Source organism: Homalodisca vitripennis, chromosome 1 (genome assembly GCF_021130785.1).
Source record: "Homalodisca vitripennis isolate AUS2020 chromosome 1, UT_GWSS_2.1, whole genome shotgun sequence".
In the NCBI taxonomy this organism is placed as follows: domain Eukaryota; kingdom Metazoa; phylum Arthropoda; class Insecta; order Hemiptera; family Cicadellidae; genus Homalodisca; species Homalodisca vitripennis.
In genome coordinates this window covers 114,560,686-114,576,310 of record NC_060207.1, presented here as the reverse complement: position 1 = coordinate 114,576,310, position 15,625 = coordinate 114,560,686, and the positions used below count along the sequence as shown (strand labels likewise).

Below are 15,625 nucleotides of genomic sequence, written 5' to 3'. Positions count from 1 at the left end.
CAAAATATACTGAAATACTCACTGTACAAGGGTGAAAATTGTACCAGCAAGAAACGTTAAATGGAGGTTTGTATGTGGGAGACATTATACCAGGGTTTTACTGTAATATTTAGGTCTCTTACTGAATAATTCTGTGACATTACACTGTATAAATTAAAGACAACATACTATATTACAGTACTTTGTGTTGTTTTTCCTGTTTTAAACATAATTACATCTGTTTTATCAAGTGGTAAGTCAACTTAAAAGCAAGGGTATTATAATAATACATGAACCAGAGGTACTGTACATTATGGCTTGATGTAAAGGCGCAATTCACACTATTCACAGTCAGAAGACCAAATATATTATATTAATATTATTCTTTGTTAATTTTTTTTGTTATTTTCTAATGGGGCTACACGTTTTAGCCAGTGCTAAGAACAAAATGTTTAGTTCTCAAATGGCCATTTATGGAATGAAGTTGATGTGTTGAGATACGTAGTAGATATTCTTTAAACAAAAAAGTACACTGCTTTATCAAACGTTAAAACATAATAAATGCAACAACAAGTATTGGTCACAGTTAAGACAGTGTGCAAATTGTTTCTTTTTAAAATTTATTTAACTAATGTGGAATTTATTTGTTTGAGACTGAAGAAAGTCCTCCTTGAATTAATTTCATCTGAGCAATGATACAAGCTATAGCAGCAGTGTTGTTCACTATTAAATACAGGAATACTATAAATTTCACAGTTCTGGTGTTGTCAACTAAACACAGATACTTCTTGATTTCAGACTGATGTTAGTGTCGCAGTGGAAGAAGTGCCTGGAGGGAGTGATGTAGAGGGAAACTGCTCGAGTGACATTGTAACCTCCAGGCCAGATTCACCTGCTTAGTGACATTTCAAATTTCTCTCTCTGGCCCTGAGACTGCTGATACTAATTTTATATTATTTGGTGTACTTATGACTTGTAGCAATCTAATGAGTTATACTTTTGTGACATGTTTCACGGAATTAGTGCATTGTGAGAAGTGCACTTACATAAATAAAAGCAATATAGTTATTTATTGAAAGAATGTATATCGTCATGTTTTTAAATGTCTTGTTCATGTAGATCTACATTTTTTATATACATTTAAGTGTGTGTTTGACAATACTAAAACTGTGTGAAACATTTCATAATAAACTAGTTAGGCTGTTGCAAGCCATTAGTATTCCAAATAAAATATAAAATTAATGACTTGAAAATGGTGAAAATTGTTCTAAATCATACGTGTAAGACTGATGTTTGTGTTACAGTGGAAGAAGTGCCTGTAGGAAGTAAGGTGGAGAAGGAAGCTCCTAAACCGATTACGTTACCTCCAGGACAAATTCACCTGCCCAATGAAGTTCGCGTATTAGAAATAGCTTGTGGGCAGAACCATACATGTGAGTCTGATGTTTCTTTTATAGTTGAGGAAGTGCCCGGAGGGAGTGATGTGGAGAAGGAAACCACCAGGGTGACATCCTTACCTCCAGGCCAACTTCACCTGCCCAATGACATTCCAGTAGTTCAAATAGCATGTGGGCTACACCATACATGTGAGAAGTGTTATTAAATTTTAAGCATAACTTTTGATACAGTTGCTTATTATTTTTATTTGAATACCATCTGTCCAGAAAATAAGACGTATTAAATAATAAATTTAAAAACACTGGTTTACTCCGGTTTACCTGATTTACAGTTCGGTGTAAGACATTATTTCAATGAATTCCTTTTTGTTTCACAATCATTGACTTACTTCACTTAAGTAAGTCATTTCCCAAGTTATGAAATGATCGATAACTTGGTTATCACACACTTACCAATACTTAGTTTTTTGTCATAAATCTTAAAGTAAGGTGCTGTGCCAGTTTCTGTTTACGCTATCTTCCTTTTAAATTTTCAGATATTATTTAGCATAAATTTTGTGTTAATCAGGATTTTCCACTGTTATTTAATGCACCAAATTCTTTTGAATAGAGAAAATAGTTCCAAAAATTTAACTCGTGAAACAATTATTCTTACTAATTTTCTTTTTGGTCTTCATTATTAGTTGGTAATCACTGATTATTCTTTATCATTTACATCGCAAACTTCGTGATATATTTTAATTGCTTTGGAGTTTTTACTAATAAATACCTAATCACATCGCACTTAACAAGTGGCAGGACTTTCTACTGTAGGAGTACAGTTCATACACTCCACAGCTGAATGTGTACTGAGTATAAAACATAGACACCAAGATGGCGGCTCTACTTTCGTTCTACTGCCGCTACAGGCTGAAACATCTGTAATTTTCTAAACAGCTATAGTGAAATTGTTTGTATTTTAAAAATGAACAGAGATGGAATTCCTTTAAATCTTTAATTTGGGGACATTTCTACCAAAGCATTATAAAAACTTAAATTATATATAAACATTTATTCATCAAGCAACTGGATCTCAAGGTAGTGTTTAAAAAAAACATGAGATGGAGCGATAAAAATAAATTTGGTTCCAATTTTGATACTGATACCAAAATTGTGATCATCGAATCCTAAATTTGATGCTGATTTCTGTGGTATTTGTCACTAAAAATATAACACGTTAAGTAGTTCATTTTGTAAGTATAAAATTTTGTTATCATTACAGGAAATTCGGCCAGGAGAAATGGCTAACAAAACATTTCAAATCACCCATAGTCACAATTTAAAATATGGGCACATAAACAAAATTAACATTAATGCAAACTTAGTGCATTATTGTTAATCTACTGCCAAAGAAGTGGACTTCCGAGAACAGACATAGCAGATTTGCGGCGATAAACTAATAAAACTATAAAAAATATAAACATAAATTAAAATATTATTTACAAAATAACAATAATTGGTTAACTTGTCTATCTATATAATGCCTTTTTATACAAAAACGTACAACATAAACATACACAAACATTTTTTATATAATAAAAAATATATTTAATTTTTCATTACAATAGTTAGTTTTAATAAAACTAGAATTATGTCATTAAATGTTTTGACAGTTTCATTCAGTTCTAATGAAGTTATGAATATTTTTCTGTACATCAACCAAATTTCCATTTTTAACAAGGTCTTCTTGGGTTTTCCACCAATAGTGGTGAAAAAGTTTTGCTCAACCCAAAAATAATGTCTGGTCCTCAAAAATGTTTCAGCAATAGTTGAGAGTATTTGTATCAGAAATTCAATGTTTGACTTATATTGTAAACAAGGACATGAAGGCTTGGTGGGGTGTAAACAATTATTCATTGCACAGTATATTATGTTTAGTGATTATTCCTTAAGTATTATGAGGAACTGTTTTGTTATTGTGTTTGAAGTAGATTTACTAATTCATTACAGTTTTTATAACTTTGACGAGACTGGATGTAAATTACCCATAGACAAAAATGACAATCAGTTAGGTTTTTTACCTGTATAAAATCCATAAATTAATAATGGGAAGTTTCTCTGTCATATGCTTTATAGATAACACTCGAATCATCAGGCTATAGCATAAAAATGAATAAATAAAACACAACACAAAACAATATTACATAGTTCAATGTAGACCTACAAGTTATAATGCATTTTTGCTTTCTTTCTGTTTATATTATTTATATAATCCAAACTTTATAATATATTAATTCAAAGTAACTTCATTTATAATTAAGTACAGTGTAAAGAAGAGTAATATTGAAATGGAATTGATATACACATTTCATTTGTAAACACATTATTAACTGATTTGAATATGTGAATGATACAGTGCTGCTGACCCAGAATGGAGAAGTGTATTCGTTTGGCAGCAACAGCTATGGGCAGCTAGGTGTGGGCGATATCATGATCAGAGGAGGTCCGGTGCTAGTAAAGCTGCCAGGGATGGCCACTGGTATTGCAGCTGGTAGTAACCACTCTGTCGTCCTCATGGCCAACGGACAGGTCTATACCTTCGGAAACTACCAGGTTAGTCAGTACTTTGAATAGAAGAAAATATTATTGTGGTAAAGCAAATAAGCAAATTCTTATGAGAAACATCTATACTGACCATCCTCCAGCCAACAAGTTAAAACAGTTTTTTTCATTGATCTTGTCGAAAAGCAGATCAATTTTGCATTGAATGTAATTAGTAAATACTGGTATACAGTTTTTAGAGCATTGATTGTTTTTACATTTTTCAACAAAAACATTTTTGCTAAAAAATAGCAATTTGTGACAATTAATCTCTAATAATTTTAATTACGTTGTATTATTTACAATCCTCAGATGCTTTAGCACTTATCGCGGAATTGTTCCATTATGGCAATGCCTTAAACTTCACAAAATTGATTATAAGGCATTCAGTAGTTTATATAATTTTTCTGATCTCATCAAATTTTTTTAGTGTGGCAGTTATCATAGTTAACCCTTTTAGTGCCAACGTCTGAATTTTCGGACGTTGGATTATTGTGCGTAGTTTGCCAGCGTCCGTATTTTCGGATGTTGGCAGTTTAGGTGAAAATTGCCAGCTTCCGTATTTTCGGACGTTTTGTAAAAAAAATAAAAATTACTTTAATTAGTCAAAATAAACATACTTGTAATGTTTTAGAATCGCAATACAACAATCTTTCTGATAATTATATTACCCAGTTTATAAGTCATACTAGGTAGCCATATTTTGATTTTAAAGTTGGCTATTCTGTGCATTTCGTTTCTCAGCTGTCAACATTAGACAGCATATTCGTTGTTGTTTACAGTTGTACTTTAGTTGTTCGTAAGTGTTTTGAGTGAAGTGAAATGTGCTAATGACTTCTTTCTATCAAAATGAAACGTTCTCATTCACCTGTTAGTGATAATACCATCGCTAGATCAGTAGAAATTGAATATCTTTCAGACGGTTTCGTGAGTGAAATTTCAGAAAATGAAAAAGTGTCGAGTTCAAGTTCGGTTATTGACGATACAGATAATGGACCCGACCTACGATCCCGTTGGACCGACAACTTCCTCAGGCAATCGACTAAACTTGGTAATTGATACAAATACAGATGAATCTAACAGTGATTCATCTTAATAGTTACTTGTTATTTTAAGTGATCCCTAGAGAACAATTTTTATTTATTTCAAGAGAGTTACTAGCCTATTGATCTGTGAAATATTTTGACTCTTGTGTTAAGACCTTCAAGAAAACATGAAGACATGAAGACAACAGATTAGGCAAAACGGAGTGTTTTTTCCAGGTTAGCACACTTTTGGATATTCTTTTTGTACTTTCACAATTTTTAATTTATCAGTTTGAAAATTTGTAAATTTCAATAGAATAAAATTAGGAATTCAGTGATGTAATCAATGTTTTTCCAATGTTCTTTTTACTGTTGTGTATCACAAGTTAAACTCAAAAAAGTAAAAAATAAAAAATTTTAAATACTAATAATTTAATTTTTTTAAAGTAATAAACACAATTTTTTGTCAAATAAAGTGCAGGATACAAAATAAAACTATTTAAGTTTAAAACAAACAAAAAACCCATGAATTTATATAAAAAAATAGTGTAGTTACAATATTGTTTAAAGAATTACGGTACATTTTGGCTAAACGTGGCTGGCAATCTTGGTACAAACATGCATGTGTATGCCTGGCATTCCTGGTACAAATTTCAAAAATTTTGTTTAGCAGGATAACTATGGATAATTCCTTAATTTAGCTATACAGCTATGTGTTTTTTAATAGACAAAATGACAAAAACTTTAGTTATTTGTAATTTTTGTACTGCCGATCAGCTATTGCCCATAAATAGATAAAGCACAACACTCCTCGTGATGGGAAACACAAATTATTTTATATATGTATAATACAGAAAGTACAACAATAATATGTTTTAGTGATCAATAATTCGCATACTGCTGATCTGCTATCATCCACGAATAGACCTTTTTGAATATTCAGTAGATTTAAGCTTCGACACATCATTAGTATTGGTATTGGGAAATTGTAACTTTCCAAGCATATTTTAAGAACTTCTATTGCTTTTATTAATTATTTTGTAATGAAATACTTTGAAAATATTGGTATCGGAATCAAGTGAAAATAGGTGCAGTATTGAGTATTAGAATCAATCCAACTCCAAATATTAGCTGTAATCGGCTATACCTTTTATTGTTGGTGTTGGTAGTATAAAGAACTCACTAAACGAATAAGAAATAGTTGATACTGTAGTAATTTAATAAGTGGTAATTATTTATATTTTAATGTAGCATAGCAAAAACATCAAACAAGTTACTTCAACAAGTATTTGTTTATCTCTTTTTTGTATGAATGTTTAAAGTTGTAATTCAGATTATATAAAACACAATACGTGGCAGTAGATAAAAAAGAGTACTCCTATAGCCCTTATTGTTACATTGAAAATAAAATAAGATAACATATTTATTTTGTCATCTTTCTGCTTATTCTATCGTAAGTGCTGTTTTGTAAGCCTTTTTCTAGGCCTTTTTACCCTGGCCTTTTCCCTGTGGAAGTCAATTTTGTTTCCGTAAGTTAATATACAGAATTTCAACCAGAATTATTGTTAGAATTCTTGAGGAAATTATATAAACTACAATAGGTTGATAAGTAAGTGTCATCTGTTGAATAGAAGGGGCAGCTAGGCCGACCCGCACCAGATGGCAGTATGGTGGCACAGGGCAGGAAGGAGCGCCGGCCAGATGCCGCCGGATGGTATGCCACACCAGGATTGGTTGCCGGTGTGGGTCCTCGCCACGGCCGCCGAGCCACCTGGGTAGCAGCAGCTGGGGACCAGACATTCATGCGGATAGACGAAAGCCTCATCAACTCATTCACTCTCCAGCAGAGCTCTCTCATGGCCAACAAGAATTGCATAGGTCAGTGATGAAGAATTGAAGTAACGATTCGTTAAAAGCTTATTACTGGCAATGGATAATATGAATGGACAAGAGGATTTTTGTAATTTGCCATTGTTAAAAGTTGTACAACCTAAAACACAACATTTTGAGTAAAGGCAGATGTCTGCCCTCTTCTTCAGGTTTCAAGGCACAATTTTATGAATAAAAATTAACATATAGAAAAACATGTCATTGACAACAGATAGGTTATACATGAAAATTTTAACATTTACCTCAGGCTCAACGCTAATAATACAAGAAACACAAACATAATATTAAAAAAAGAGATACATGTATAACTCTGCAGAAAAGTATGACTGATGTGTTTATCACCACTTATTTATTTTTTTGTGTATGCACAACTTTTTACCACAGGTTTTGAAACCTGAAGATGAGGTTAGATATCAGTTCTTGAAAGGGCAAATATTTCTGAAATGCTGTTATTCATTATACTAACGGTGCTTTCGTTAATACATGTCGCTAATGTATGAGTATTTTGTTATGGCTTAATAGATGGATTTCTGGATTTTAGTAAAAGTACAGTATATGTTGGGGAAAATTACTGATTTCTCTCCTCTTTAGAAAACAAGTAAAAAACTCTATTTACATGAAAACTCTCTTCAAATTTGAACATAATTAATTGTAGCCAAACAAACAAGTGGTTTTGGAAAAAATTTGGTCCATTGGTTGATAACAAGATATATTTTGAGTTTCAAAATTGAATTTTGTCTTTTACCCAAAAGCACATCTTAATCAAAAACCCACGTGTTAAAGGATCTGAAATTTTAATGAAAATGTTACTATATACACCCAATTATAACAGTTGATTATTAAAATGACAGAAACTGTGTTCGTGTGAAGTTTTGTGTAAAACTGAACAAAACGTTTTCTGAAAACTTTTTGATGTTACAAGAGGCTTTTGGTGAAGAATGTCTAAGCCAATCATGCTGCCATCAGTGGTTCAAGAGGTTTAAAGATGGCCGAACATCCACAGACGATGATGCTCGTCTGGACGCCCTTCAACTTCAATCAATGATGACAATGTTGCTAAAGTGAACGCTCTCGTACGATCAGACTGTCGACTAACAATCCGTGAAATGGCAGAAGAGTGTAACATTTCATTTGGGTCATGTCAGGAAATTTTAACTGAAAAACTTCAAATGCGTCGTGTTGCAGCAAAGTTTGTGCCAAAACTGTTGACTGTTGACCAAAAGCAACACCGAATTCATGTTTCTGAGGAACTTCTTCAAAAGGCAAATGACGACGAAAGCTTCTTGGATCCTGTCATTACGGGAGACGAGACATGGGTTTTTGGTTACGATGTGGAAACAAAAGCCCAATCATCACAATGGACATCAAAAGGCTCTCCAAGACCCAAGAAAACACGTCAAGTCAAATCAAATATGAAGGTCATGCTTATGGTTTTCTTTGACTGTAAAGGTGTTGTCTACTATGAATTCCTTCCACAAGGTCAAACAATTAATCGTTTTGTTTATCTTGAAACCCTCAGAAAATTCCGTAATGCTGTGAGAAGAAAGAGACCTGAGCTGTGGCAAAGTGGTGATTGGGTCCTCCACCATGACAATGCTCCTGTTCACTCTGTATTAGTTATCCGTGACTTTTGTGTAAACAACGCAATGACTGTCATTCCTCAGCCCCCATACTCACCTGACCTGGCTCCAGCAGACTTTTTTCTCTTCCTGAAGCTCATGAGACCCCTGAAAGGACAAAGATTTCAAACAGTTGACGAAATTAAAGAAAAAACAACGGTGCTGCTAAACACCTTTACAAAAGAAGAGTTTTCTAGGGCCTTTGATCAATGGAAACACTGGTGGGAAAAGTGTGTAGCTTCCCAAGGGGAGTACTTTGAAGGAGACAAATTCGAATAACCTGTATGTTGTATGAATAAATGTATAAAAATTCAGTCCTGGAACTTTTTGATCACACCTCGTATGTGAGGTCTCTAACCAAATACTGCCAAAGTTAATTTCTGATAACGGCATATTGTGGCTTGATTTATCCCCACCTCATTTATATTTGTGGAGTGCCTGTGCCAATAATCAGTTTCCGAGAGTGGTCAATTTGTAGAAGCAAGGTTTCCACACTATTACAAAATTGAAGTTCAGAGTTATGCAGGCCAACTTTCAAAAGTTTGCAACTGTTGACTCTGCTTAACCTCTACATTTTGGAAACAATGTTGTATTGTATGTCAAAATATGCCTTAATCATGGGCCAAGACATTCATTTATACAAGACTAGAGGCAGAGATAACTACCGAACTGGAAGACACAGGATAAAGGTTTATGAACATTTGCCTTCACAGGCAGGGTTCGTTTTATTAAAAGATTGCCCAATGAATTAAGAAATGCTTCTTCGCTCAGGACATTCAAAACTCGTTTGAATTGCTATTTAGCGTTAAATGCATTTTGTAATGTAAATGATATTCTAGAGTATGACTGGGAGACCACCCAATAACAAGACTGGCTCTCGAACAAAGTGGGAAGCATTGGCAATGATTGAATACTGAATGACTGGTCAAATGCATATCTAAATGGTAGGATGGCGTTGTATGTATGTCAAAATTTTAGCATGTTTTGACGTTTACTTTACAAATGTATTTTGTCTCTACAATAAATAATTGACTATTGACTAAGCAAAATTTACCAAACCAATACAATGGAGTATCAAAGGATCTGCTAGAACATAATGAAAGAGTTATCGCACAGATGTAGAGACTGTCTATTGTATCTTTGATTCCAAAATCAATAGAGTTCTTTCTTAGACCAGAGAAATCTATTTCAAGTCTCTAGGACCTTTCTATTAAGAATTATGACACAACCAGTTGGATAATGACATGATTTTAAGAAGGCTCAGTGGGTCCTTAATAATTATTGTTCCATAACGTGTTTCAGTGTTGTTACCAACTCAGTGTGAGCTGTCTAAGACGTTTAAGTGTCTGGTGATAAACAAAAGAGATGGCAACTGCAACAGTTTCCAAGGCAGTGATCAGGTGGACTTCACCCAGACAGCAACCTGCCTTGACCCCCTCTACAATATTCTCTGGTGGTGAGTTGTAATAGAGTCCCACATGTGTGGTTTATGACCCAACAATGTGGAACCTTTTATATTTAAAAAACACAAATCATTGTTATTTATTAGTCAATAACAAGTTCACTATGAACACTAATAAGTTATAATAAAAATGGCACAAAAGTGGTAATCACTTAATTAAGACTGGATTCTTTTCTGGTATATGGTGCTGATGTCAATGGCATCTGTATGATCATTTAGTACATACGATTTGGTCATGTCAGAGTACTTAAGTTTTTAGTGAGTTTGTAGGAATCTTGATCAAGGTCTCCTATGGAAACCATACATTTATAGGTTCAGTACATGCAGAAAGTTTACTGCCTGATCTTCATGGGATGAAAGGTTGAGATAGTTCCACCCTAAATCTAAATGTACTCAAAATAGTACTCACGTATGTCTAATACTTGATCATCAATATAAGTCTTTCTATTATCATAAATCAAGTAATTTTTACTAAAATTGATATCACTTTTTTAGGATTAATTCTAAAATGCATTCAAATTGTATACCTATATTGACTGTAGAGCAACTCCATTGCCCATGGTGCATGTATTTTTATAAATATACATGCACCATGGGCAATGGAATTGCTCTACATTCAATATAGGTATACAATTAGAATATATTAATATATACATATATATATATATATATATATATATATACAAATATATATATATATATATATATATATATAATATATACAATATATATATATACAAATATATATATATACAAATATATATATATATATATATATATATATATTTATATATATACATTAAATTGTATAAATGGCAATAGCCTTATTTAATTTCAATAAACATTGAATCACAAAAAGTACTTGCTCCGCCGGGAGTCGAACCCGGAACTCTCACTTGCCGGGTGAATGTACTACCATTACACCACAGAGCGCTTACTTTTTCTGATTCAATTATTTAGTATTTGGCTGTATCTGTCACATATGCGTTTAAATAAGCAAACTAACATATGATCGGAAGACCAAATACCTGTCAAACGACTTTTATTTACATTAAATTGTATAAATGGCAATAGCATAACATAAATATATATATATATATATTTGTATGAATGTTGCACAAACATTTAATTGTACTTTGAAAGGTATATAGCATAGAAGGGGAGAACACGCTTCCTGCTGTCAAATATGTCATATTACGAAAAATTATATGTGGTATGCTATACGTATAAGGAAGCACTGATGGAAGGACTGGAAAATCGAATTACATTATAATTTTAATTAGTGTAAGTTTTCTATGAAACCACCAAAATCTCACTTTCACCTATTTATTACTTCCAAAATTTTCTAGGTAAATTTAACAAATGTTTTTATTACAGTCTTTATTAAAAGTTACACAAATTAATTCTGTTCTAAGCCTTAAGCTTAAGAGTTTCTATAGAGCTTAAGATACAGATAGCTAAAACAATAATCAATAATGATTTTTGGATAGTCAGCTGCAAGATCATGATAATGTTACAACTTTAAATTTAAATAGAATTATAGTGAAGGACGACATTGCCACGTTGAATATTGTTGTGAAACAGAAAATAAATAGTTTCTAATATTTTAACAATTTTTATTAATGCAGTGCCATTTCATAGACTCTTTTCCCAGCTATTTAAATAAAAATTAAATATATTAGTTTCAAATGTTATTTATATTGAGTTAAAAAAAATTAATATTCACAAGAAATAATTCATTATGTTTGGCCTGTTTCAGCTACTCAGATAGTGGAGACAGTCCGGAGATAAACAGTTACAATGTAGTGTGCTGTGAAAACAGATTAGAGGTGGAAGAATGTATCTTGAGACCCCAGTTGTCTCTGCCGTGGACACCTGGATGTCAGGTGACAAGGTATCAAGCGGCACTACACCTACTGGGTGTGCTGGACACTCTGACTCAGGCACAGGAGAAACGACTCACTGTACGAGCCCACACTGATCAAACAGAGACTCAGGACAAAGTCTTCATCTGGGATGATTTCTGCACTGTGAACCGCTTTGAGAGTAAGTAACTGAGTTTATTGTCACATATTGGATTGGGTACTCCGACTTCCTAATTTCCAATACAGCAAGTTAGTTGGAAAATTGGTTGATATGAAATTCACGCGGGAGTAAAGTTTGGTTATACACACTGGTACTAATGTGTTATATCAAACAATGTATCCAGGATATACAAAAACACACCAGTGTAAGTGTGACAAATCTTTCATCTCCTATATTATATACAAGAAGTTCCTTAAGGAATGCGCTTTAATAAAAATAAGTCGTACCTGTAATATTTCAGCAAAATATTTTATGTGGCCTCTGTAATGGTGTAAATTGTATTTCACCCAGAATTAATCTTTCATAACTTTTGAATCTATTTTTTTTAGAGATGCAGTCTATAATGTATAGTTAAATATCTAAATTGTTGCAAACTGTACAAATTCAAACAAAATTGTATAGCTAATTTTAGTTTTTAATGGCCGATATTTATTATTTATTAATATTTTAATACTATAAACCTCAGATATTTTAATTTTTAAAACTGCATATTTAGTTGCATTCTAATTACACCCTCACTCCAAATCTTGAGCTAATAATTTCTGTTGCTTAGTCAAGCTGTAGCATGTATATGCAGAAAGAGAAAGACCCAAAATTCACTTTTTTATCTTGAGAGTGGACAAAAATGGATATTACTACTGAAAACAAAATGATATATTCTTTAACATTACACTTTTTTCCTGTACTGTAGGTGATGATAAAATTAAAAATAAACGTCATACGGCTCATTATTATTGTACATGAAACTAAAATTTTTTAGGCCATGGAGGTGGCTGGGGTTACTCTGGTCATTCAGTTGAAGCCATCAGGTTCATGGCAGACACAGATATCCTGCTCGCAGGCTTTGGACTGTTTGGTGGCCGGGGGGAGTACACAGGCAAAATCAAGGTGAGTGTCATAATCTTTTTACATCAGCATTTACCATTCTTCACTGTAAATGAAGGTACCTTTTTTCAGCAATGTACTTTCTATTTACCTTGAAAGAATTCCTCTTAAGTCCATAGACATTGTTCTTCTGATGTACAAGTGTGATGATGAGCCAAAACAAATAAATGTATGATGTTGAATATCAGAAAGTCATACATTAGTCACCTCAGTAATGCTGTTCTGATGTGCAGTTATATGATATTGGAGTGGATGGAGGAGAGCAAGAGAGTGATGGGGAAGTCATTGCTGAGATAGAGGAGGTGCCCTATGAGTGCGGCCCCAGGCAGAAGTACCCCATGCTGTTTGACGATCCCATCCCACTACAGGTATACTCAGCTGACATTTTCCTTTTGATAAAAAAATTTAGACTAATTTTAATTTTTATATTGCTTTTTGTTGAGTTATTTGCCGTTATGTATTCAATGACTTGGATTTTAAATATTTTATGTAACAAGTACCATTCATTACATAAATTTATATCATGGTAACATTATGAAAAAAGGTAATGGCAATAGTAAATAGAAGAAAGGTCCTTGAGGATAGTCGGGGACTAAGTAATTATTTTCATTTTTTATCAGAAATCACTTATTATATAATATGAGGGAAGTTTATGATAACTTTGTTCAACTGAAGTAGGCATGTGTGGATTTGGGAATTTATTCAGTCACACACTTTATTGGAGCTCCTGTAAGCCACAGTTTCAGTGATTTATGAATAACATTTTGCTGAATTTTTGGTTCGGTGTGCTAACATACATAGTTTTTGTACTCTTGCAAGTAATTTTGTTTACAACGAAGAGTATTGTCTATTAAATGATTGTCAGAGCTATTATCGTAAGAGATCTATATACTTTGTTTGGTTATGAGCTTTGGTGAGTTTTAAGTTTTCAAAATGGTTTATACAAGATTTTTTATAGTTTTGAAAATATTTTAATGAATGCCAGAATAAAAATATTTTGAGTGAATATTTTGCATTGAATGAAGTAAATGCATTCTAAATGTACAGAAACAATTTTTCTAATTAATTAAATTTAGGTATTATTCATATACAATGTAAAGAAGGTATTAGACCATGAGTGTGTGAACATTTTATCACAATTAGGTTATAGTAAGTAGAAATCAGATCATATAAGTTTTATGAAATTTATACCAAAACCTCATTACTAAGAATAGTATTTCTTGGTGTACAGAAATGGATGTATTTTGATGTGTAATGGAAAGCTCCACTTGGAAAAACTTCTTATTGGTAGTTAAGTGTTAAAGTTGTGACTCTGTGGTGACTGTTTTAGGCAAACCGCTGGTACGTGGCATGGGCGAGAGTGAGTGGACCGTCCAGTGACTGTGGATCCAGCGGGCAGGGGATGGTCAGCACAGAAGATCAGTAAGTTATAAGACCTCAATAGCTAGAAGTTACCATTGTCAGTGCTGTATTTCACTTAAGGAAATATTAAGTATAGTACAACCTCGTTTGTCCAGATTAATTGGGACCAGAAGTGTTCAGGGTAAATTAAAATCTCAATAAACCTGGAATGCACCTTGTCATCGTTATAAGCCATGACATGTGATTTTTCATTATCATAATCTTTTTCACTGTCCTCTGTTCCTGTTAAGAAGAAACTGCCAATACAATTAATATATAGATTATAACACCAATGCTATTGACAGGCTGAAGCCAATTATTTACATCTTCGAAATATACAATTATGAACCTCTTGTAAACCTGTTACAACATGTTAGTTTGGTATTATGTTGTACACATTATTCTGAATGCCAAACATGTGTTAATAGAACAAAAAATAATGCTGGAAATTTTTGTAATTATTTTGTTTGGACTCTCTCCATTCTGTAAGACTGATGCGGATAACTTAGAGGTCCCAATAAATGAGGTCCATAAAAATGAGGCTGTACTGTAGTTCCAGTGTATGTCCTCAGCTCCTCTTGGTTATTATCACGATTATCATTCCAAATTAAAATCTCATTAATATCGTGCCTAACTGCAATTAAAAGCTTATAGAAATATTTGATTTTAAAATGAATTTTTGAATTGATTGTTGAGTGTTATTTCAGTTCTTGTCACTGACTCTGATTTATATCTTTTTACTGGTAACTAGATAGAGGCAAAATAATAATATGAACACATGTTGGTTTTGATTCTTACCACTGACTTTAATACTATAAATATTATCCAGAGAAATATTTTTTCCACACTGATGTAATTTTACTCAGGCAAAATAATTTGTTTTGTTTAAAAAATTAATAATAATTATTTTTTTTATTTCTTTTTCTTCACTAAAAACATTTATCTCTTTCACAGCCGCAGCCAAATAGGCAATATAATTATTAGGTGAAGGAATGTATCCAAGCGTCAGCAACAGGCCATCATTAGTTTTTAATTTGTAAAGCATTAAAGGTTAATAAGACATTTTAATTTTTGGACTGCTTTGACAGTGATATAACATCAAAACGCATCAGCGCAATATCGTTGTGTGGAATGCTGACTAAGGTATGTGTAAACCTATATTAAAATACAGATCAGGAACAGAATCGAACCGGCAGTCATCAGTTATCATTTCAACACATTACCAACTGAGCAATTTCATTGGGCAAATTGTATTTGTGCTAACCATTATCTCATAATTATATTGAGATGTTACTGTTAAGT

The 15,625-nt window shown here is 32.7% G+C and overlaps 1 protein-coding gene across 6 annotated transcripts in view; it reads left to right on the top strand.

Annotated features, from left to right (window-relative positions):
• LOC124369695 (E3 ubiquitin-protein ligase MYCBP2) overlaps positions 1 to 15,625 on the top strand; it is a 663,749-nt gene that overhangs the window by 26,538 nt on the left and 621,586 nt on the right. For all 6 annotated transcript variants that reach the window (XM_046827769.1, XM_046827783.1, XM_046827763.1 and 3 more), the window contains exons 16-23: positions 1,437 to 1,565; positions 3,772 to 3,968; positions 6,613 to 6,859; positions 9,793 to 9,946; positions 11,712 to 11,998; positions 12,798 to 12,925; positions 13,156 to 13,290; positions 14,253 to 14,344. In XM_046827769.1, the coding sequence (XP_046683725.1) occupies positions 1,437 to 1,565; positions 3,772 to 3,968; positions 6,613 to 6,859; positions 9,793 to 9,946; positions 11,712 to 11,998; positions 12,798 to 12,925; positions 13,156 to 13,290; positions 14,253 to 14,344 (1,369 nt within the window). The remainder of the gene's footprint in view (positions 1 to 1,436; positions 1,566 to 3,771; positions 3,969 to 6,612; positions 6,860 to 9,792; positions 9,947 to 11,711; positions 11,999 to 12,797; positions 12,926 to 13,155; positions 13,291 to 14,252; positions 14,345 to 15,625) is intronic.